Below are 26,619 nucleotides of genomic sequence, written 5' to 3'. Positions count from 1 at the left end.
TCCAAATATTAGCTATTTCAATTTAAATTGTACATACACCGGTTATTTACGCGATCGAAGAATCTCTTTATTCTTGTACTTAAACTGAACAGCAACCTTTTGGTTCATCTTATTAAAATAATTCTGTGAGTTTTTGAAATCAATATGTAGGTTTCTTTATTAATACTTACTTTACTTTATTACATTTCATAAAACAGAATCCATGAGTTCCCAAGCTAGGATCTCTAAATGATCAATTAAAATGTATATACAGTTTGCCTTCTAGTCAAGTGTTTCATCACCATATAATATAGTTTAGTAGCATTTTATAATATATTTAATTGGATACAAATCGTCTTTATACGAGTAAAGTTCCTTAGGAACTACTCTCTGAATAAAAATCAAGCGATTCAACTACATAGCAACTAAGGTTTTAAAGACAATACTGTTATCATGCAATATTACTAACCTAGGAGTGTAGTTAATTAAGATGAGTAACTAAAGTAGAAAGGTTAGATTCTCATCATTATCTAAATTGATCTCTGTAAACGGTCATTAAACTCAAACGTGGCTTGAAAGGTTGAGTGGACATTTATAAGGAACCCTTTGGTATTGTTGGTAGTTTTTACCCATTTTGATAGAATAGTAAATTCTACTATTTAATATTCCAAACCGACTTTTTTTTATCTCGCGATTAATAAATAGCAACTAACATGACATATTTTGGGTTTGTAAAAACTTCGTAAATAACTTTAACTAGTGTGCCTATCGCTCGAAATTGAGCAATTGCCAAGTATTTACAGGGGTTATTTCAAAAAGAATAACTCTCAGAAAAATTTTCTATGAGTTTACTAGACTAAAATTAAAGAGTTTTATAACTTATGGAAATACTCTCACTGTTCATAAAATTTCTATATAATCAACACTTCGTGTTAATATTTTATAATTTTTCTAAAGTTTACCTTGCTTTTCAGTGTTTTCTACAAATATTCTACTTCCTCGAAAGGACTTTACCCGACTTACCCATTGCCACATGACTGCCCATGTTTATCTTTCAATGGACGTATCTTTAATTGATATTGTAGCATACATAGTACCATCCTTGTCGATTGTATGTCACCACGTTATTTGCTTCAGTTAGCTTTTTAGCAATTAGTGATTGTGTAAGATACGAACCTGTCAGAAGATTCTTCTGTGTTTCTAATTTTATGGTACGGAGTAAGTATGTTTGGTAAGTGATCATTTTTATCTCTTCACTTTAAACTACGTTCTTCCATTTAGCAATTTTCTAATTTCTTTTTTGAATTATTAAGAAAATTAGGTTACAATAAAAGTTAAACGTTTAAAAAATTGCATTTAATATATTCAAAAAGCTAGTTGCTGAATCTATTTATAGGACCTAGCGTAACCAATGATTTACTACTGTACGTGTACGTACAGAAATACACAAATGCGTTAACATTTTAGATACCTTTTATTTGTATTGCGTTAGAGGTTCCTGTTCAAACATGACGTATAAACATAAGCCAATCTCGTTGGCCTTTAGACCTTAATTGACACATGTTCCGTTATAATAACCTCTCCGCTCGTCCATTGTGCAGACAATTGTGCAAACAAGGTACATTAATGTACAATATAAGTACAACAGATAGTAAAACAATTACGTTGTAAGTACAATGTGCAGGAGTTATATAAGCTACGATATTGATTATCTTTGTTATTTTTTTCATTTTCATAGATGGCGCATAGTATAGGATCCCCTTATGTATGAATATTTGTTCTGCCATAAAGAACCTAAGACACATTATACTGATGGTGTATAGAATAGGGTAAAAAAATAACACTGTCAAACTACACGTGCTAATAATCATATTCTAAGTAAACCACAAGCATAAAATTGTAATTATATACTTACAGCTTAAAAGTGAAAACGCGATATTTTTATTTTATTTGTTATAACAATGTACTTGGTCCAAAACTTGTATAGTAGGGTCATTGACTCCACTTATTTGATCTATTGTTGTAATCGTATTCTCCACGCCAATATAATATATTGTTGTCATTACAATAGGTTATTGTATTAGACTTCCATAAACTTTTAAAAGATTCTCTCAAGACAGTTTTTATAACGTCAACACTATACGTTTTTGTGTTTGAATGACCCACCTTCACATCCTAGGATACTGTTTCTAGCCCGGAACTTTTATAAATTACTTCAGGTTAGTCCTAGAGGATCGTAGCATTTTATTATTACATGGATAAAACCATTGACTATACAACCCATTGATGATTGGCGGGATTTGAACCCTGGACCTCTGTCACCGAAGACTCGCACTATAGCACTAGACCAGCTCGCTACCCCCAACACTATACTTTAATGTTATTAACCCCATATCAATACAATACATCGTCAATACTACAGCTGAAAAAATATCTTTTGCACAGTGTAAACTAGTATTAAAACAATGTATACAAACTTCTTAAAATATTCTTTCTAGTAAGTAAAATAATTAATGGTATTGTGACCAACCTTTGATGAAGCGAAACATTGTCAACAACGTATATTGTTTTAAGTATAGTACATAACTGCAAACACAATGTGTTGTAGCGCTGTGGTTGTAGTCAATAACATGAACCAACAACATGCTAGTTTCCATAAACTATAGTTGTATGTACAGTTTACCACTCCAATTTTTGTGAAATATGTTGAGAAAAATATAAAGTATAGTAATTGGCTTTGAATATAGTCGTATTGGGGAGCAAAGTGGTCTAGTGTAGAGCGCGGTACTTCAGTACCTAAAGTCCCGGGTTCAAATCCCGCCAAATCACCAATAAACTGTATCTAAGTGATAATGCCACAACCCTTTATAAAATACCTAATGGGAAAAACGACCCCGGGCTAGAGCCTAACGTCCCCGGACAAGAACAAACCCGTATTACAAAGAAGAGGATGGTTCCATTATTCTCAAGTGTGTATGTTTAAGATATTTTTGTGATAAATAATTAATTAAAGCTCCTAAGAGAGTATTGTCCTAAGGACCATGCAAAATTGCCACTTTATTTTTTAAGTTTATGTTACATAAAAAATATAACATGAACATTTTAATTCAGTGGGGTGCTAAATAACAGGCACGCTTAACCACTTTTATAGTTTGTAGTAGGAAGTGATTATCGCTTACCCAAATTAGTTTTGATTTATACTATCTTAAAAATCGTTTGGCTTAAAATGTGTTAACTAAAGAATATACAATGCCTAGATTTGAAATAACAACGATAAGCTCAAGTTGTTTGCCAGTTCTGGCTAGTAAAAACAAATACATATAGTGCAATAGGATAACGTAAATGGATTAGTAGATGATATTATAATCTATTAAGCTAACAACAGGCCAATAATTGAACATAGACCAATTCCATGTAATAATATCAATACATAAGCCTCTCGTAGATGCTCAGTTATATTACAGGTGTTGTTTAAATAATGGCGTTAGTAATTAACTACTAATACATTGTTTCAAAAGTTAAGGTAGCTGTTTAACAATGGAATTATTAGCAAAACTAATTAAAACGACTCATAAGTATTTGCAGGTGTATCTATTGGTATACTATACTAAAACTGTTTACTAAGCTATAATTATTTTACTTAAAAACACACGTTATTAGTTTCGTTGTGGCATTAATCCTAGGTACTCGTCAAACCTAATGTTATTTAAATAGATGTATTGAAAATCAATTCAGGCAAATGTAAATTCGCTTAGACGGCAGGTTTACTGCGGTGGGGGTATTTTTTTTGTTATGATAAATCTTATGCTATTGTAGACAATTAATAATATCGCGTTATTTAAGATAAAAAAAAACAAACATATCACCTATGTGTTGGTACAACTCCATATATCTTTAGTCGTAGTTGATTAAATAAGTACAAAAATGTATTTATTTTTACTGGCAAACATAAAACATAATATAAACCTATAATATAAAAAATATTACTGGCAAAGTAATATCGTACTAATTGATCTGGTTCTTCCGCCATTACAGTAAGAACTGCTTAGGAAAAATATTGTGTGTAGTAGGAATACATCAAACGAACAAATATAAAGTAAAATTATTTTTTATCAATAATAAAAACAAATGTTAAGAATTTCTTATTTATTTTTGAAAATGTTTTATTTATTTTATTTTTTTATTTTAATTTATATTTTTATGTTTGAAAATTGACTAAGTTCCAGAACATTTCACACTAATAAAAGGTATATTAATTTCAGGGTGATCAGTTGTTGTTAATTTACTACGTACAGTAACATAATGAAAGAAGACAAATAATAATAGCAGAGGTCAATTGAGTTTACTGTAAATGTATAAATAAAACTCAGACTGCGGTATATTTATTTGGTTTGATAACCAATCAAAGAATTCACAAAAAAGCACGATGTTATTTCTGAATCTGTTATCGGAAAATCGTTTACAAAATCGTTTGACTAAAAAAGTAATCAACGAATTAATTGATTGAAAGTTTTTTCCCGAATGAGATTTACAAAGAATAAATAAAGTGGTAAAATAATTTTCAACTGAAATCTCTTTATATTTAAAGTTTTCAATACCTTATTTTATATCAAAAGAATATTTTTAAAGAACAGTCATGTTGCATAATTTGTAATAATACGTTTTATTGTCTGCTTGCAACTTTTACTTTGCATGGGTTTTCAGAATGTACAATTTAGTCTAAACATATTTCCTGTACTGGATTTGACATTAAGATCATAAAGGGATCACTAACAATACAGATCTATAAAAAAAACTGTGTAACAATTCAAACAAATCTAAAAGGAAACCAAACGTTTATTATATTAGTGGTATAAACAGAAATTAATAGCCATATCCAGAGCATTGTTTGATTCAATTCAAAAAAGTTTTGTCATTTACTCTCTAATAAATACAATTTTTACTAACTTTTTAAAAGGGCTTAAATAAATATGAATATTTAATTGTTCTCCAAGGTTTGTAGTAAGCATAGAACATTGCAGTACATCATGGCAATACATAGCAAACGGAGCGCTACCTCGCTGTATACAATAAAATACACTACACAATACACTTAGCTCGACATCGCTGTATTGTATTGTCCCATTTACATTGTATTGTCTTTAGTTTTGTACAAACCTTAGTGTTTATTGTTTAAAATTACTATTTTATTTGTGGAAGTGTTTAGTATTATAATTTTAAATAATGTAACGTACTTGATTTAATTGTATTATTGAAGAATGTAACGAAATTAAGATAAATTATCATCTATGTTATGTGTCAAAAACTTGTAATCCTTACGAACTAAATATGAAGTATTCATGTTAGCCTTACACACTGATGATGAACTCCTAGCAGGTCGAAACTAGTTGTGGAATACAACAATTGGAATTTCAGAATCAGTAGTTTAAACCACTATTATTAGATTAACTATTAAGGGAATGTTTTAATTTTACAGTGATTGAAATAAAACTTATACACCCCGGATTCCACTTTCGGTATAGTACATTGATAAATAAACATGTTTAATATGTTTTAACGGTGATTGTGGCCTCTCGTATTGTGTTAAATGCTTGTTCACATAAGTCTCTGGGCTGTCCGTAGATCTTATCAAGCAAGGGAAAGAGTGAACCGGGACCATTCAGAAATTAACTATACTTTTGAATATTCAATATAATATAATTGAATAAATATTCAAACACAAGAGGTGACTTCTAGACGCAAACTCGCTACATCTTTGCTTACGTGTTAAAGTCCTTCTGCAAGCATTGACTATTGGATTCTGTGCAACCAAATGAACATACTCGTGTTTGCCAAAGTACAACATAAGTTTTAAAAGAAAAGATAATTAAATTAAATCAAACCATATACCAATAGTTATTTGTGTAACTAGTGTGCAAAGTGGAACTTTGCTGCACATGAGAAAAATTTTTACGTGCGAGCCTCAGGCAAGTGTGGAAATTTTGTCGAGTGCAGCAAAAACTCATTGCACTCGTGTTACACATTTCATTTTTCCTACAGTTAATATAAAGCGTATAAATAATTATTCTTTCAAACACTATACAACACGTTTTTAGATTAGGTTAAAATCCAAGCGTTGAACACAATGAGAAACGCTGCACCAGCTGATCATAGCCATAATATTTGTTGCCAAATTATTTTCATGCGTGCACGTATTACGTGCCTAATAAAAGCACACTGTTTCCTGTTGTTTAGTTGGTATTCCAGTATTCTGGAGTGCGGCAAAGAATCAATGTGGCAAAAAAAGTATTAGAGTGCGGCAAAAGTAAGTTAATACAGAAATTAACTACTTGGCGTGCTATAATCAGTGCAAGGAAGCCCACTTTGTCAGGTAACTGTAGGAAATAGTATATTTCGTACCTAGGGCCGAAAATGAGGTTTTGCCGGCTCGAGATAGTTTTTAAGTTCGAGACGAAGTCGAGAACTTAAATCGATCGAGAGCTGCAAAACCATTTCTGCCCGTGGTACGAACGCTATTTTTCACCACACTATACCCTATTACCACTATTCACCACTATAATAATGCACACTGATAGTCAACACAACTACAACATTAAGGTTATGTAAAGAAATAATTTGAGGAATCAGCAAAAATAAAAATAAATAGTTGCTAGGCAACGGCGACAATAACACAATTCTATTGCAATGCTATGGATTTTGATTGTGTATTTAAAATGCATTCATGTTTTAAGTAAGTAAGCGGACAGCTGATTTTGCGGCCCCGGCCTGTAAAAACCTGCTCGGTCCCCAAATTTCGATGATAGGCCAGTCAAATTGGACAATAAAATCGCAAAGCGTGATGTATTGCTGCATTTTTAATATGTTGTTGGGACCCATTAGGGTAACTCAAAACCAAGTTTGCAGCTTCGAGATCCCTGTGCTCCCTGCGTAATAAGTAAAATATTACAAAATTAATGTATTTTTTTAAGTTTTTGGTTTATAACTTATTAACAGTGCGTTTTTCTTAATACTACTCAAACCTAATAATTGAAGTACATTAAATTTCCAACAATTTAAGCATAGTTTAATTTTTGTGTGTCAAATAGTTTTTGAGCAATGATTTTTCAAATATTACAATTTTTTTAAAGTAATTACCATAATTTACATTTTTTCTGGGTTGGACCCACAAAAATTGTGTAATACCCATATTATGGCAGAATTCTTAAAACCTGCTTTTGTAGTAAATTTTATTGGCTTTCGTTTTATCACAAAGCTAGGTATCTACCTCCAACACTTTTCTGAAAACTATACAAATAATAATTTATGAATATCACGATTTTTTTATTTAATGAGATTAAATAATGTCCCCAACCATTAAGTGATAAAAACGAAATAAGGAAAAACACATTTAAGGTGAAAAGTTATATTTAAAGATAAATTATGACAAAACATTCTTATAATTAATATTTTGGCTTTTTGGACACTGAAGGCATGGTATTAGAAATGTTTCCTGATTCAAAATTTTCGGGAAAAGACATATTATCGTCAGGGTCATCTTCATCCTCTTCAATAAATGGTAATGTGACATTTTGGCAGTTCTTAGCAGAGCAAGGAGTACATAATGGTGAACACTTTATCCCGGCCTTCCAACATGTGCAAGCACCCGTGCATCCCTTTTTGCACATACATGAAACTAGTTTCAGAAGGTTGGATGGAGCTGGACTGCATGTTGTTGTCACTGAAACCAATCCTGCTGTGCTATTTGACCAACCCCACTCTGTGGGATCCTTTTCAATCCCTAACCATGTTTGCACTTGGTGGTGTGCTCGAAATAAGTGGAAGGAAGCTGCTTCTTGGGTGGGGGGCAAGCGTGAAAAGTTTACCTTAGCGCGGGTGGCTGCCTTTACAAACAGGCGGAACCGAAGGTTTTCGAATTCATCGTGGAATGTGTTGCCACCATACAAAGCAATTAGGCACTTTTCTCCAGCTTCCTAGGAGGAATTTTAGGGTGAGAATGGGGAAACCTATTTTAATCCCATAAAACCCCGTACCCTTTAGTACGATCATACTGGTTCATAACATTTGCTTTTATGTTGTTCAAAGTTTTATTGCGGACATTTTCCATCACGAATGTAAAAAACAATACACCAACAAAAATGTGTGTATTGTTTTTTTTACATTCATGATGGAAAATGTCTGCAATAAACCTTTGAACAACATTAACACACCATCACTAACAATGAACTTCAATCAAAGGATTTGCTTTTAATTTAATCAAAATCGGATGAGTTTTACTCTAGTTCATGTGCTGATGGACATACACACACATTTACATAAACTTGAACAAAAGGCGTTTTTGACCTCTGGGAATTTGAAGTTGAAAAAGTAAATCAGTCCTGGATGTGTATAAATAATGATATATTTTCAACATCTAAATAAACGAAATTATAAGGTTTTAGCAAATTTCCTATATAGGGAATGATCTATTACCGTAGTACTCATGGTAAGACCTGGACCCGGGACCAATTTCAATACAGTACAAAATCAATAATATTCACGCTATAGATATAAAAAGCAGATCAAAACACAGCTTATCTTTTGCCATTTTAACTTAACAAAGTCATTTTCCCATTTGTTTAAAACAAAATCCTGCAAGTGACGTCCTTGTCCTTTTAACCTGTGAACAAGGTTGACACAACAGGAGGTCGTCTTTCGGGCTCTCGGAAAAGATGCTGCGAGAAAAGTACATCAGCAATCAGCATGAGTCTTATTGATGTAGAACCTGTACTATTGTAGTTAAAATGCATTATATACATATTTGAAACAGCAAAAAAAAAGATATACCGTAGTAGTAGACACAACGATTGTGTTCAAATCAAATCAAATAGTCTTTATTTCATATTGTACATAAATGAGTACATGGAATGGCTTCAAAAACTATATCTAAAACTTAACATAAAGAAAACAAGTATAATAGAAATAAAACACTAATTTAACATAAAGGCCTATTCTTCTTTTTTACTTACTGATAGGAAGTAGCTATTACCATAGGTAATACGGTAATGCTTAGTGCCGAGACCGATATATTTGATGATTTTCTGCGGTGGTAGGATTTACTGTAAGTTGTTTTTACACATATTTATATTATTTTTTTTTTATTGCTAAAACATAGTAACATTTTTTTATTTCTTAATAACTTACACATGTTGTAAAAACAATTAAGCTCGTATAGTTTTCAGAAAAGTGTTGGAGGTAGAGACTTAGCTTTGTGATAAAACGAAAGCCAATAAAATTTACTACAATAGCAGTTTTTAAGAATTCTGCCATAATATGGGTATTACAAAATTTTTGTGGGTCCAACCCAGAAAAAATGTAAATTATGTTAATTACTTTAAAAAATTTGTAATATTTGAAAAATCATTGCTCAAAAACTATTTGACTCACAAAAATTAAACTATGCTTAAATTCTTGGAAATTTTATGTACTTTAATTATTGCATTTGAGTAGTATTAAGAAAAATGCACTGTTAATAAGTTATAAACCAAAAACTTTAAAAAATACATTAATTTTGTAATATTTTACTTATTACGCAGGGAGCACAGGGATCTCGAAGCTGCAAACTTGGTTTTGAGTTACCCTAACGGGTCCCAACAACATATTAAAAATGCAGCAATACATCACGCTTTGCGATTTTAGCCTCTTTTTATGTACGATTTGACTGGCCTATGACAGCTGGCATGGCCAGCAAAACTTAACTTTCAGCCACCAATAACGTATGTAATACAGCCAAAAACATCATAGTGTGGTGAAAACAGTATTTTTTAACCATATATTTTATTGTAGAAAGGTTCACGTTCCAGTCATCTTATATGTGATGTGGGATGATGCAATATCTCCTTGGACATAACATTTCATATTCCCAAACGAGATAAAGAACATTTTAACCAACGCCATAAAACCTCGGGCGCTGACAAGACAGAAATGAGAATTTACGACTTAACCAGCTTCTTTATGACCTGTGGGCTCTCTTTGACCTTCCCCCTCCCTCCCACCATGTGTGGCGTTACTGGTATTTGGAGAAAAGGCAATACAATACATTGTATTATAACAGTGTATCTTATGTATCCATTGCATTTGATAGATTTGTAGCTTTAGCTTTACCTTTAGGTATTGTTGTGTGATTAAAGAACATAACTTCATAGCGATCTTCAAGGTCCAAAATGGTGGTGACAAACACTTCATGTTTTTCGGCAATATTTAAACAAACTTGGGAGAGTCAGTTCAATTTTAAGTTATCTCTTGGAACGTTTTGACGTCGAACATTTTGAATCAATGGTCATTATTATTTAATTTCCTCAAATTTTGTTAAGTGATGCTATTAAGTGTTTAGAAGTATTTAAAACTAAATAAAGTATATTAACTGTTACCCCTTTGCTCATTTAGTATCAATATTGAACGTTTTAAATGTAGAAGTACAATTTGCACATCTTCAAAACGCTAAAACATATACATATGTGTGTTTTAATGTCTGTTGTTACCTCGAGAATAAACTTTAAAAAAGATATTTTCTAATTTTAAAACCCATTGTCATCCGTAAATGAAGAGTGGCCATAGTCTGAACTTTTACAAACACATAAACAATGGTCCTAACCAAACTGTTACGTAAGCTACCCTAGGGACGGTCTCAGTGTATGAAGGTAATGGCAGAGTGAGATGTATGTACAGAGTTGTATGTGTTGAGCAAGCTACAAATGCACAGAGTAATGTATTAGCACTCTCTAGAGGAACACTTACTCCATTGCAACACTTTACGAGTATATAACTATTGTACCACGTCAATTTTATCTTTTAAATAATAAATGTTGTATATTGTATTTAGCCTTTAATATTACAGGGAACATACAATAATAAATTTGTTTTTTGTTTGGTATTTTGTATTTATATTTTAAATGGGAAATTAAAAGTCTCCAAAATGTTTAAATAGTTTTTATTTTTTTTTATTTTTAGTAAAAAGCTAGATCTTATAGCCCTTAGTATACTGGTCCATATAGAATGGTATGTTTCCTAAAACTGCTGAAGTCAATAGTGAACCAGGGTTTTGATTAGTTGCTTGCAGTAAGCATAAAAATGCCGAGTTAAAAAAAAGATAAATCAATTATTTTCAACATTACAATGAGAAATATTGTGAGATTTACAAATGAATATTTTTTTTTAAACTACTACACAATACAAATATTTAAACGACTTATAGGTTTCCAAATTCAAAAGGTAAACAATCAAAACTAGACACAGTGAGATTCTTTTTCTTGTCAAACAACATATTTTTCTAGTTAATTCTACAGAGTATTAATAAGTTTTTTTTTATAATACGATCGATATAAATCTGAAAAGAAAGCTGGGTTTAGCCAAATATTATTATACTAACTGACATACCGTTAATTGTTAAATAGATGGTTTGCCCTGATTTCGATAATAATTAATTAACTATTAATTATAAAAAGTTAACTAACAACTAATGACTAAATATGTTATGTTTTTTATTTGTTTACAGATTGTCAAGCTTTTTGCAGATTGTCAAGGGAGAATAAGATCCAGTCAACTTGTTTTGTATTCATACCTTAATTTAGGTAATAGGTTGATATTTTTAAAGAACAGCTACCTGCTAGTGTAATGTACAATTAATTAGAGCTATGTTATGTTATGGAGTAGTGTTATGTTTTGTCTCGAGAGGTCTTTAGATCTAGTCCGATTGACATGATTTATCCGTAAATTATGTTTATCAAATTTCATAAAATAAATACTGTAACATTCGAACATATTTTATATTTACTCATATTTTATAAGTGTTCTCAGCCCTTATCTACCTACAGTATGTTAGACTGTAAATCTACGCTAAAGTTTCTTAGTAACCTATTTTAAACTTCTTTGTCTCCACGATTCAGAGAATGGATGAGTATGCGATGCACATAAAAATATTCACAGAGCTGACGAAGCTAGTTCAATATTTATGACGGTTGTTCTCGTGTTTTACTGGCAGTTTACACCACATCATCACAGTTAACAGTCAATCATCGACTTATATCGATAATAATGTCACGGATGTTAATTATTAATGTCATTCGCCTCGTATAATTTATTTTTAGGATCGTAAAGCTTAAAATTTGGTTATGCATTTATTAAAATAACCATTGCCTTGTTTTATATCCAAATATATCATTGATATTTCAAATTCTTATGGGCTTAGATTAATAAAATACAAAATAATTAAAATTTTCAAAAAAAAATACTTGTTTTGTGACTGTTTAAGAAACCAGTCTAAAAATATGAGCAGCACAAATTATATCTAAAATTTCTAAAACCCATTTTCATTGGTGGGGGAGCGAGTTGGTCTAGTGGTTAGAGCACGAGACTTCGGTCCAAGAGATCCCGGGTTCAAATCCCGCCAAATCACTAATGGGTTTTATCGTTTTATCTAAGTGATAATGCTGCAACCCCTAGGTCTAGCCTGAAGTAATGTAAAAAAACAATCCCGGGCTCGTGCCTAGCGTCCTGAGACAAAAACAAATAATTTAATATCCTAATCGTAGGATTAATAATTTATTCTAAAATGAAAATGCCTCTTAAAATATCCTATATTTATTTATTTCTGTTATTTTATGTTAAGCAGTATACAAAAATAAAGTAAACCTTTCAACAAAACGATGGTGGGAATGCTCTCACAGCACACAAGCTACACTCGTATTAATTTAGTTGCGGTCTTGTTCTGAGGGAGAACCAGACAATGCTCTTTGTGTTACATCTTCAGTGTGTTCACAAATTAAGCTGTATGTTGTATACTAAGTAAATAAAGTAAACCTTTCAACAAAACGATGGTGGGAATGTTCTCACAGCACACAAGCTACACTCGTATTAATTTAGTTGTGGTCTTGTTCTGAGGGAGAACCAGACAATGCTCTTTGTGTTACATCTTCAGTGTGTTCACAAATTAAGCTGTATGTTGTATACTAAGTAAATAAAGTAAACCTTTCAACAAAACGATGGTGGGAATGTTCTCACAGCACACAAGCTACACTCGTATTAATTTAGTTGTGGTCTTGTTCTGAGGGAGAACCAGACAATGCTCTTTGTGTTACATCTTCAGTGTGTTCACAAATTAAGCTGGTTGTTGTATAAACTAAGTAAATCATTAAAACAGGTGGTCCACTTGTTTGTATATTACTTTATCTAGTAAAATTATTTACTAAAATATTTTGAAGATACGATTGTTTTATCCTTGAATGTCTCATTGCATTTTACCTAGCACTCTACTAGATGACGAATAAATAAATGTAGAAACAGGACGTATAGCATGATAAATTTGGATATTAGTGGGTTAATGGCTAAGTCAGTAGCGGCAAGGACTTCGGTTTGAAGGCAGTGATATCGTAGGTTCGGATCCTGGTATCTGTCACTAATTTTATGAGTACAGTTCACTCTTGTATTGTTCCACGCACAAACCCAGCCAGGCCAAACAAAATTCCCAAAACAAATTCCTAAGGTTTTAATGCACGAGCGGCCTACACACTACACGTGCATTGCACGCCGTGCCATTTTTTATATTGGCACGACGTGCTTTGCACGGCACATTTTGCCCACACACTTGATCTTCAGTGTAGCCTGCAACGTGCTAAATTACATCGACTGTTCGTACAAATGAAATGCAGAACACACACATGTTTTAAGAATATTGGACATGATTAATTGATTAATCATTAAAAATAGACACAAGGCAGCAGCACTAAGCCACCTTAGTGCCTAGGTTAGTCCAGACCTTGCACCTCGCTGCCGTACAGATATACGCCGGTAGGGCACTTGGTTCACAATACTGTGGAGGATGTATGCTCTATGATATATTATATAGAGATCTATGACTGCGTCTCGGGTCACGCATCACATACAGCGCGCGATCCATTGTAATCTCGATGGTCGTGCCAATTATCAATGATCAATTATCAATTATTTAAGGGGGGGGACGCCACTATATGCGTATTTAATCTGTGTTGCAAATGGCCAATACAAAATACCGTTGATTCACTAATAAGAAAGTACTATTATAGGGTCAAACTCTGTCAAAAGTTGTTGAACTACCAGCACGTGGCACGGGGACCGCCTACACACTAGCACGTCAGAACGGCGTGCTTTGGCACGGCACGCCAAAAATCAAACTCGTCTTGATTTCCACCGTGCCATACCAATGCACGCCGTGCTTGCACGGTGTTCACCACACACTTGCACGTTTCGTCAGTTTTTGGCACGACGTGCTTGCACGGCGTGCAATGCACGTGTAGTGTGTAGGCCGCTTTGATCAACGATTGTACATTTTTGTGATCCTGTCAATATTTCTAATAACTTAGACTATTGGTTTCTTTTAAATAAACAAATTGTTATCTGAATAAAATTAAATAACTTCTTGATCAGCTTCGTACGTGTTATTAAATTACCTGAATGGAAAAATACCTCAAATGACACTCATAATGATATATTTACAATTAGGCTATACTGTTTACTCACAAGACGTTAAATGGTATAAAAGACATTCGCCTATTGGGTCTGATGACGATTGGAGTGTCCAATCGTAATCGATCACCACTTATAATCTTTTATATGTATTTACCGTCTTGTCAGTACGCAGTATAAGTGTAAATGTATCATTATTAGTGTTATTTGACGTACTTTCTGTGCAGATTGGATAAAATTGACATCGAACAAAAAACCCGTAACAAATTAAAAGACTTATCTTTACGGTAAAATAGACTGTAAACATCTTTTTATTCGTTTAGGTCCTCGCAAAAAATTAGTCTACAGATCTGTAAAAATATTGTTTTAACATTTTTACGTATGTTGAAAAACAACTAAGAGACAGTAGGCGACAGGAAACCATAAATGTAAGGTTTCTTTCTCAAATAATATGAACGCATCAGTGTAATGCCCTAGTGCTGCAATTTTGGAGTAATTTAACCTTCCACTAATCATCCTTATGATTTTTTTTTGTAACTCGTAACGTATGTGGTGGAGATTGAGACACACTATGTGGATTAACAATCAAACGTCATTTTTTTATGCAATAAGTTTAATGGCAAATTTAGGTGTACAGTACCAAGACAGAAGTAAACCAAGACCAAATTGTTTTTCACTCGTTGTGCTGGATTAAAAAGAATATGGAGTTTATTTTAAATATCACAATTATTTGAGTAATCTTTTAGTAATAACTTACTTTTACCAGCTGTAGATTTGAATTGAAACATATAACTCGATCACAATGGCCAAAATATTAATTTCAAAATATAAACTTAATTTTTTTGTATAGTTTCTTAGTTTGCAACTACAATTACATAATTACTTAAGCAATTTTTTGTCACTTGGAAATGCCCAAACATTACTTTAAAGCAAAGTTAAGTAATTACTTTCGATTCATTTGTTTTGTTCGAAGTTCAAAAGAAATGCTGGAAGTGATTCTAAGAGCCTCTTTGTGGATGGAAGCCTTTAACATGCAAAGTACTTTTTAGACCCTGTAAGTATTTAAACTGCTAAGCTTCGTTTCTTGTGGATTTAAGGTAAGTTTCCTTTAAAGATGGAATGTTTTCTCAATTCACAAAACTGTTTTCATATTAACTGAGTAAGAATTGTTTTTGTGTTATGTTTATGTTAGGATATGTTATTCACTAATTTTAAAAATAAAACCTAATAGTACTCGAAATTGCTTCCTGCTGTGTATTTCTATTACTAAAGAATAAGCAGTCAGTAGGGAGGCCTGGTTCAAAGGTACATATGTAATCCACTAATGAAATACTTAACGTTATTTTCAAACCATCAACTCTTTAACGAAATCATCTTATCCTTAAGCATTCACGTACTTGCTATTAAAAGTGTAAATTTTACTCTTACATACACTTCCATTCACTAGGAACAATATGCAACTATTTTAATTACTCAAATAATAATTATATCTACAGAAATATTGATTCAATTTGAAATTTTATGTAAAAATAACAATTTAGCTACTGTATATCGTGAGGGCCGATATCAAATTAAAATAATAACCTGATAACTTCCTTGATAAATTTGGTTGATAACTCCGCTCAATATTGTAGACGCCTCTGCGAACACCACCTAGTACTGTATACAACTAGAAACTTAATTGCTTAAAAACAGAATATTTACAATACATCATCATACCTAACTCAAACATTATGCTTAACCTTTTAAAATATTAACTATAATACAATTTTACTCCCAGCAGAAATAAACTTTTACTCAACGGTCGCAAGTATAGCATACATTAAAGCATCTTCTTTAAGTAGTGCTTTGGTTTTATCTAATGAAAATATATTAAATGCATTATGAACCCTGCCCCTGGCCCATTTAAGTCTAAAACTGATGTTGGAATCGAACTGGCATCCTTTGGCTTTAATGAACACTTTTAATCACTCAGATACTTAGGCATCCAAGAGTCGTATGTAACCATTGGAAAACATAATAAATTTAAAATGCCCAAGTTAAACAGAACCGTGCTCAAATGTTTCCTTTTGAGGCGAAGCAGATATCAGTTGTGAAAGTTCCCAGTTTCCATCTATATATCATTCTCGCTCCGGTGGCGTTAAGTTCTAAAATATTCTGGAAAAGGAAATGTTACAACACTTTAGTCTTTGCGTGTCTGTTTAGTATCTTTTACATCGGCTTCGTTTGATAAATGCATATTTGTGCTGTAACTAACGATAGGTTATGAATCAAACGGCCAATATCACAAGAAATTATTCTTAAAGAATTTGTTGATAATGGATTGATCTTTATTGAAAATTAGGCTAGTAAAATAAAAACAGTTTATGGTGAAGATAAATTTTAGGCTGGGACAAGTTATTCTACTAGTCTTCGAATATATTTTTGTATTTTCATATTTTTTATATTTTTAGTATTATTAAAATTGAATATAGAGAGTTAAAATGTTCTAGAGTTAGCTAAATAGTTCATGAAAGAAACTACTTTCGCAATTGATTAGAACTCAAAACAACCATTTAATAGGGACCAAAGTAATGATTTTAGGCACAAACCTGCTATATATTAGGAGTAAACTAAATAATCATTACTTTTAATAGTTACAAACTGCGTAGTTTTTTTTGCAGTGTGAACAGAGGATTTGCTATTCTATACTTCTATACTGTATTGTATTTTTTATTGATCCTCGTTTGTAAATAACTTTTATTTTATGAATAATTTAGAGACGTTCTGTTGGATAATTTTATTACTAGACCTAAGCAAACAATTAAAGTACTTAGCCTATAGCAAGGGGGTTTCCCTATGTTTTGGCATATTCATGAAAACAATTATTATCAATCCCCTCAGTGAAAATTCAACTTTTTACGGAAGAATATAAAACTTTTTAAGTAAAAATTACTGTCCATATTATAAAATTGTAAACAATGTTTTCTACGCCAGTGGCATTTTTAAATGTCAGCGTGAGACATCAACCGGATGTTAGTTTGTAAGATTTATGTTATTTTAAATAATGATATAAAAACTATATATCAAGAACAAGTAGTGTAAAGCAAAATGGTATTGCAAATTTGGAAACAGGCCATTGTTTCGAGAATCAAAACAGGGTAATCTTTATTCAGTACATTAACTTGTGTCATTTTTGCTGGCAACAAAACGGACAACTAAAGTGAGAAAGACTAGCGTTAGGAAAATTGTATTTTATAATAGTGACATGTCCGACCATATTTTTATTCTTCATTATCGTCACAAGCAGTATGACGAGGCCAAATTCAAAGTTTACAGTAATACACAGTCAGCAGGATACAATTTTACAGGTTCAAATCCCAAGTCTTGTCGATACAAGTATTTAAACTTGTATTACAATTTACAATTTATTCATACAAAATAAATCATTGACTCTGTGCTTTACGCTCGGATTCGATTACTATATCATTTGTAATTCTTTTCTTGCACTGACTTTTTAAAATATAAAATGTTGTAATAATTGTATTACAATTTCAATTAGTTATTTAATGTAGATCTCTACGAATCCAGCTCTATTAAAACTAAATGTCTTCATGTTATATCACAAACAGAACAAGTAGAGCATGTGTGTAGAATAAGTAGTAGAACAGTTAATTAATAGCGGTATTCCGACTACAATGTATTGTAGTCATAAACTGTCTGCTATATTTATGTATTCTGTATTGCCAGGATGTGTTGGGTCTGCTTTTCCCTTCCACGTGTTGTAAAATACGCACCGATATGTTTAATGATGCTAATACACCATTGTAGTAAGTACAAGTACAATATACATGGACACTAGTTTTAAATTGTCCATTTAAGTCAAATGAAATACGGTCAATTATGAAATATGAACAATTTTAATAAGCCACCCTGAAAATAAAACCATTTAAACTTAATTTGATTAAATAATTATACTATAGAACGAAAAATATTGTTCATGACACCGCCCAAAAGGGTGGCCGTTAAAAATGAGCTCGTGTCGATAACGGTTACCTAAGCTCCAATTTATGAAGTATGCCTACACTATTACATCAAATAACATAAATTTGCAATACTGCAAAGTCACACCCAAAAGATATTCATTTCATTAAAAAGCATTAACTATTGGTTAAGTTGTTTCAAAATCTCTTATTCACTTCTTTATAGGGGAATGATCTGATTACTTAATTTTTAGTACAAACACACTATCATGGATGCGCAAATTGTTAATGAATAATATCATATATTTGTATGACCATTGATTAAGCCTTATATTTCTGTTGTATGGTTTATTTGTGAAGATTAATTATCACATGTTTTAATATTGTTAAATGAGTAAATAAATAGTGATGGAAATGTTGTACTGAGTCAATTTCAGTACAACATTTCCATCACTATTCTTATTTTGACTTTGATGATTGACAATTTAATACAAATCGAGGTTCAACTTCTATTTATTGGGTTAGTTATGTGCAAAGGCTTTTCGGAAATAAACCTCCTGCATTTTAAATGCATGTGTTCATATAAGTCATAAGGTTTTGTCACTAAAGATTTGGGTACGTTTATGGTAAACTAGCTGGCCCGACAGACGTAGTCCTGTCCTATTGTGGTTTTATGTCACATGCTCGTACATTTTCAAGATGAGCTCGTTCGCATGGCTTAATCACGTCCTGGTTGAAGTTCGTTCGCTACGCTCACTCACCTTTAGGAGTACGTATTGGCTTTGCCCCGTTTAACTTCATAAGTGAGCTCGTTCGCATGGCTCAATCACGTCCTGGTTGAAATTCGCTCACTCACTTTTAGGTTAGAGCTCGTTTGCTGCGCTCACTTGCCTTCAGGTTAGCTCGTTCGCTACGCTAACTCACCTCCAGGTTGAAGTTCGTTCGCTACGTTCACTCACCTTTTCGCATGGCTCAATCACGTCCTGGATAAAGTTCGTTCTCTACGCTCACTCACTTTTAGGTTAGAGCTCGTTCGCTGCGCTCACTTGCCTTCAGGTTAGCTCGTTCGCTACGCTAACTCGCCTCCGGGTTAAAGTTTGTTCGCTACGCTCACTCACCTTTTGGTTGCAAATTAGCTGTTGTCATAAATTAAAAAAATAATAATAGTGCTGCACCCTGTTGGCAATCCTTGTAACTTTAAAGCTATTGAACATCATAGAACAGAACCAACTTGTTTAATTGAAACAGCTGATAAGATTCATTAATTCCTTTTAAATATGAAAAATCATAAGGTTAACATGGGAAACTCCAGAGCCACTGGGGCGGAGCCCGAGAGTCCGATCAGAATAAAAACAACTTAGTTTTCCTATTTAATGCCTAAAGAATCGGTGTACCAAATTTCAGCCTCCCAGGTAAATGGGAAGTGGGAGAATTAGTGATGAGTGAGTGAGTGAGTGAGTGAGTGTGTCAGTGAGGGCTTTGCCTTTTATATATTTAGATGACAGCACTGTAATGAGACCAAGACCATAAAGCTTTTATGGACCACATCGTACACCATGCCAGACCCGATAAATCGCTAGGCCTACCTATCGCCATAGAATGATAAAACTAACCACTACCTTTAATATTATAAATCGTGCAATATGAATTACTGCACTGATTTGTCATTTAATTGTCCAATTATAATTAGTTTTGCTCTACTAATAGAGTAATAGATTTAGTAAATCAATGTATGGTCTACATCAGTAAATATTATGAGAAACATTTGATGTTTGTAATATATACAATCAAAATCTCTCGAATCTTGTAGTAGACTTCCTGCCTGTTAGTGCTGGAATCGATTCATAGGACCATTCACTAAACTTGAACATGTAATCTACAATACACTGCTTACTTTCTTTATTTAACTCTTACATCCGGATGACAAGAATTAAAACCCCTATAAATGATGTGCCACTTGACATATGTCGCTATTTTAAAACTTTCAACAATGGGCATTTGCAAATTTTCAAAAATATTTTATTTTAATTTTTATAATTAAAAAAAACTTTACTTCTAGCATATCACAGTAAAGCTAATTTCATTAAGAGTGAGAACATTCAACCGAAGAAGGGCTAAGTGCATTGGTATAGGAAACACAAAGTATTAAAAACACATTGATTTTTTCCAAAAAAAAACTGCTGCCATTTTGAAATGGAAAAATAATTAATTTATGTTTTTGCCAAAATGTTTGTCTGTTAAATACCTTTAAAATGCTGTATAACTTAACAAGTGTTTACTGTTGAAAATTCTGGGATTTGAACTAGTGACCCTCAGTTGTTGGCACACCCTGTATAGGAAAAAAGTAAAAATTATTTTACGTTATTCCTTGGGGTTATTTAGCGGGAAATATTGTATTTCATCCTTGTACCTTAAGACGTTTTTCCGCAATCAATTTGAGACACCTTGCGTGCGCAATCCTGTATATTCTATTTATATCATATTATATTTATAGTATATTATATTTATATCTTATTTTTGTCAGGTAATACCATTTTCCAGTAAGACGGTTACATTTGTTTATTATTCAAAACCATTCAAGTATAAACAGGTGATGCATTTAAAATAGTTGATTATAAAGGTTACTGCACTGTTTAATTGATTGATCAATTACCTAAGAGCAGGTTATGTCTGAACCCAATCAAACAGTGAAGACATTTCAGAGTTGTTGATTGTAGTGTAACAAGCAACCACAGTTTTAATGTATTCAATATTATTGCATAGATTTGTTTTATTGCTTAGCATAGTTGATTTTAACATTGATGTAGTTATCAGTAATAAAAAGCAAATTTAGCAATAAGAAATAAATTTGATAATACATGTATGTTAATTGAAGTTGTTTTACAAGAACGAAACATAACGATAATACAAGTTTGAATATCTAAAAACAAAGATTAATCAAATGCTAACTGTTTTCCAAAACAATAATATGCATATGCCATCAAACATAATATACTTTAGTTATTTTTTAGGTTCACATTTTACACATGCACTATGTAAAGATGACTGTGATTCTACGATGGTACTGAGTCTTGAAGGAACAACTCTCATAAAACCCTGTTCCTGATTACCATTGTAAGCATTTCCTGCAGTATATGCGGGATAAGCAACGCGACTGTTCTTCCAATCCCATTTCTCCGCTCCAGAAGGAAGGTATACCTGTTCCTTTTCATTTCGCTTGCAACAGATACAGCTCCAACATGACTTGAACGGTGTGATCTTTGGAAGTGAAGCTGTCTGCTTGATGTACGTAACGTTGTCAAGGCTATAAAAGTTATTTGGAATTTCATAATCTAGTATTCTCTCTTCACTAGATAGAATTTGGTAGTTTTCCTCGCCAAAATCTTCGTTCTTTGTACAAGGTGAAAGCTGCTCACTATCTAATGGCTTAATCTTTTCGATACCTCCGTGTTCTTCATTGATTAATTTGGTATTTACAGTCATCTTTGAACGAGATCTCTCAGGACTGTATGCTAAAAGGTTTGAATTTAGATGGAAAGGCATGGAGGTTCCAATATTGATAATTATAGAAGCTGGGCTTGATTTTAACTCAAAGCCATTTTCCTTTGTTGTTAGTTGTTTACATCGATTCTTCAATGAAACTTGATCAAAGCAACATTTTTGTGTGGGTAAAATCGCCATTCTGGTGATCGTTGACAGCTCTTTTTCAACTTTATCAAACTCTTCTGGATTGTTGAGTTGTATGCCCTTCCTGCTTTTGCGCAAAGGGACAAAATTGTTGGAATTATCTTCTTCTTGTGAGTTTTTCATCCATTGAACTTTCTTAGTCAATGAGTGTTGAATGCACTGCGCGTTATCTACGGTTATCATTTTCTCCCTGTTTAAAGCAAAAACACATGTTACATATTTATAAAAAAGGTACCTTCTGACATGTAAGTTACACGTTTGTTTCCATGCTGTTTGGCCATCCACAAACAATGATTTAAGTTATCTAATTCATAGTTGTGAATTTCTTGAAACAAAATTTGGATTATTGGTTGCATGAAATACAAAGTGCAGCATCTTGTAGGGTTCTTGGAGTTGGACAGTAAGTGGCACATTAACACATATGTTTGCGAATTAATATATAGATATTTACATTTGGGTCTTGGAACTAAATTAATTAAATTATAAAAATATCATAACGATATTGAAAAAGCATTCTGCATATGATCTTTGACTATTAATACAATCTTCAGTATCCATAGTCAAATGATATGATATAAAATAATGAGGAAAAAGACAACATGCAAAGGATAAGTTAATGTCTGCAGTTTCAATCTTTCCCCGTACGGTCACCATGGTAATATATACAACCTCTTGCACAATTTCTTATACCCTATGTTAAATTATTTTACAATATAATTCATATTTTATTTAGAACTTCAAAAATAACTTACCTTTGCTAAAACTTACTAAATTTATTAAGAACTACTTCGATGCAAAGTATGTCAATAAGCTTTATGACTATTTTAATTTTAACTCTGGTCAATTTTTGTCGCTAAGATACAATATTTATTTCCTGTTAAGACACACACCAAATAGTTTACAGATTTTTACAGTTGTAATTAATCAATGATTACAACTCACATCAGTATCGTCTAGATAGTTTGATACTGGGTACGGCTGGTCTTTGATGATTGAGTTAGTCATCAGTTGGTCACCAAGTAAACGGTGTCCGGGCAATTATTGCGGGCGCTAGGGATTACTAGGACCTTACAAGGTTTTTACGGGTCTCAATTATTCTATTTCCATTATAAAGTTAACAAAACAAGTAATTTCTTATTACCACCCATGAGGTTATTGTATGTTACACATGCAAATTAATGTTGTTTGTCTTCTGACTTTGAAACCATAACATAAAGCACGAACAACATTCACCTATAAAATGTGACAAGATTACGTAACTCACTTACGTTTCACTTATAACGTAACTAAGATGAATACCACGTCAAAACATTAGAAGTCAACTGTTAATTTACCTATAATTTTAATTTTGATTTGTGTACCTTGGGGTAAAGTTTTCTAAAGTACATAAGATTAAACTATTCAAAACATGTAAAAAACTACCCCAAAATATTTCAAACTCTTTTATGTCAAATTATTCAAATTTTCACATTTTTACACAAGTACAAAAACTTGTTTTTCAACATAATCAAATAAATATTCAAAATAAGACATTTTTATTTTTCAATTAGTTTTTTACAAATGTATTACTTTACTAACTTGAATTGACTAAAATAGCATAAAAATAAAGACGTTTCCATCTTCTACTTGAGTTTGTTCTTTGTCATTAAAGTTAACCTAAATCGGGCATGTAATTGCAGAATACAAGGAATCTTATAAAGAACCTTGCTCTCAAAGAATCTCATAAAGGCTAGCTAAACCTTCATAAAGCTGGTAATTAAAGTCTTTCAAGGCTCTACTTTGCTCTGTGGTTCCAAGAATTAATTAAGAACCCTACTAAAGAACTACTGTTTGTGTAAGGGTGATTTTCTCATTGAATTCATTGTTCCTTGACTTACCTGAGTGTTTACTTCTTATTTCGTGTAAGTTTTGGATTGGTTTTAGCCCGTTTATCACACAATATTTAAGTTTGTAAACACCTTCTTAGTAATGAGACTTCTAGTGACAAAGGCCGGCTCCAAATTTGAGCCATTTTAAAGGCATGAACTTCGTTTTGTCATCTTCTATGAAGACAGTGTAAGATGTTTTATGTTGTGTTTTAGGGAATTTAAGTAAAATATTGTAATGTTATTTGTTTAAAATGTAAAGAAGAGATTTTGTGTTTTCATAGTACGTTTAATTAGCATTCGTAATTTTACGAAAATGCCTTGAAGTGATCGCGCACACAATGAAAATAATAGGTATATGATGAGAAATAATCGTTTTCACCCTCATCAACTATACAGTATATCAAATATATCACGGATTTTGAAGTCACAATAAAGTAACGCAGGCTGCTATAGTTATATTTATTTTATAACGGAAATGACTCGAGTAGCAGAGAATAGGTTAAAGTAGATTAACGCTACTTTTAAACTATACGATTTCTGGCGTCAGGTTGAACAGAACTATTTTACACAGTTTCTAATACTTTCACATTACACGATTTCTGACTGTAAGGCGAGATAAATGTTTTTAGAACGTCACAATAAACATACACAGTGTTCAATTGGCAGGTCTAATTGTAAATTATAAATATTGTAACAGCTGATCTATTTGCACTGGCTGGAGGGCACCCGTTCAATTAAAAACTGTGTGTTGTGCAGTATGAAAGCTTGCATTTAACTGCACGCGCCAGTGGACGGCTCAAGATGGGACAGTAATCTACCGTCACCGCAATCATGTGAAACCTACCATGATCTTCTTTAGACTAATAAAAAAATTACCCATTCAGTTTTCAGCCGTACTGGGAAAACCTTATCGTGTAAAACCATTGCGTAACCATTGTACGTTTGCGTGCCAACCATTGTCAATGTTCAGTTACAGGAGCCAACAATAATTATTAAGGTAAGAATAAAACTGAACATAAATTATTTGACTCTAATCCAGATCTAATGAGATATTATAGTAGTGGGATAATTTGGCTGCTGGCCAGATCAGTATTACCAAAATTACCATAAACAAAATATTTAATAATTTTTGTCTATGGTATTACCAACTTCTTACTAATCAGTTTATATCATTGCCAGTATTATCAGATTGAAATTTGCAAGGGGTTATGAGGCATTACTACACTCTTGATAAAGGAAGTGCAGTGTACAGAGGGAATAATCAGCAACAATCTTATATATTAAAACGTGAAAGGGATTTTTTATTTCACGATTCTGAATCAACCACTTGACGGATTTTCATGATTTTTGTGTTGAAAGAAAGATAATTTTGAGAGCTAGGAATGTCGAAACCATAATTTTAGTTTAGGGTTTCAGTTTTTGAGAAATTATGATTTAATTTTCAAAAAGTCTAGCAGCCGACGCTAACATTCTAGACAAGCTTTTGGTATATAATAACATTTGCTTTACGTAACAGCTGTAAACATTCAGCGTTTTTGACACAAATTCAGCATTTGGATGAATATGAAATGACATACGTAGGGTTGACTGATTTATACTATGTGTAATGCTATAATCATTGACACGTTAATTTATTCGGTAAGACGATGGGAGATTATTTAAATATACGTAGTAAAATATTAGATGTTCTAATTTATTTTTTTGAGCAGTCTTTAAAATATACGAGAGGTCGTCCAGTGGTCGAAACTCGACCAAAAATACGTAATGTACTCACTTATCTATTTTCACCCCACACTGTAAATAAAACATGTGATTTGAGTTTCTTCCATTTGTTTTGGTTTTCTGTTTATATTTCGTTGTTATTTTCGTTACCAGCATGGCAACGCATAAGATCCATGTTAATATTTTCAAATTTTTAAACTCATTTTTTGTGCTTATCTTTGAGCCTATTTAAATTTATAAAGGGATTCTGCACACCTACAGAAAAATAGTTTTCTAACGGTATGCGTAGATTTTCCCTACGATGAACACGAGCTGAGAAAAAAGGTTTTAAAGAAACATGCTTGCCTATTAATATATAGATAGATTTAGTTTGTTTTAGTGCAATATAATTTGTTATAACTAACAGCTGGTGCCCATTTCATAATAAAGTACAAACTAATATTATTAGTAAATCAGCTGATCGCCCAATGCAAATCTAATGGAAATTACAAGTTACAAGTTGTAGCTTATTATGAAATGGGCCCCAGGTTGGATAAAGAAATATTCTATAGAAGTGTGAGGTGAGTTTGTTTACTCTGTGGTTTTCTCATTGATTATAGGAAATAAGTAAGATTCTATAACCATAGCTGTATACGAATCGAAGCTCACCAGTCATCAAAAGAAAGTTTATGCAAATTATTTTACCTCTCGACTTTTTGAGGAAAGGTTGTGAAAATAACAATGATCACGTTTTAATTCATCTTAGCAGCTTTTTCTTTACTATAAATTTTGAACTGCTTAAACTATGCTTGAATTAGTAATAGACACCCTATATACAGTTTTAATGGACTACTCGATTCCCGTACGTAAACAGCTCGTCTTGTTTATAACATGACACTGTAAATTACCAATCTAAAGCAATTGAGTTGTGGATAAAGTAAAACTGT

At 32.3% G+C, this 26,619-nt stretch overlaps 1 protein-coding gene across 1 annotated transcript; it reads right to left on the bottom strand.

Annotated features, from left to right (window-relative positions):
• Nucleotides 1–21,401: 21,401 nt before the first annotated feature.
• LOC128993614 (uncharacterized) lies at nucleotides 21,402–22,938 on the bottom strand. The gene is made up of 2 exons (XM_054417613.1): nucleotides 22,856–22,938; nucleotides 21,402–22,293 (listed from the first exon to the last, which is right to left on the bottom strand). The coding sequence occupies exon 2, from the start codon at nucleotides 22,284–22,286 to the stop codon at nucleotides 21,417–21,419; it is 870 nt and encodes a 289-aa protein (XP_054273588.1). The 5' UTR covers nucleotides 22,287–22,293; nucleotides 22,856–22,938; the 3' UTR covers nucleotides 21,402–21,416.
• Nucleotides 22,939–26,619: the final 3,681 nt, after the last annotated feature.

Source organism: Macrosteles quadrilineatus, unplaced genomic scaffold, assembly GCF_028750875.1.
Source record: "Macrosteles quadrilineatus isolate MER2022 unplaced genomic scaffold, UCM_ALF_1.0 Scaffold_4__1_contigs__length_99947679, whole genome shotgun sequence".
NCBI lineage: Eukaryota > Metazoa > Arthropoda > Insecta > Hemiptera > Cicadellidae > Macrosteles > Macrosteles quadrilineatus.
This window is presented reverse-complemented; position numbering and strand designations above follow the sequence as displayed.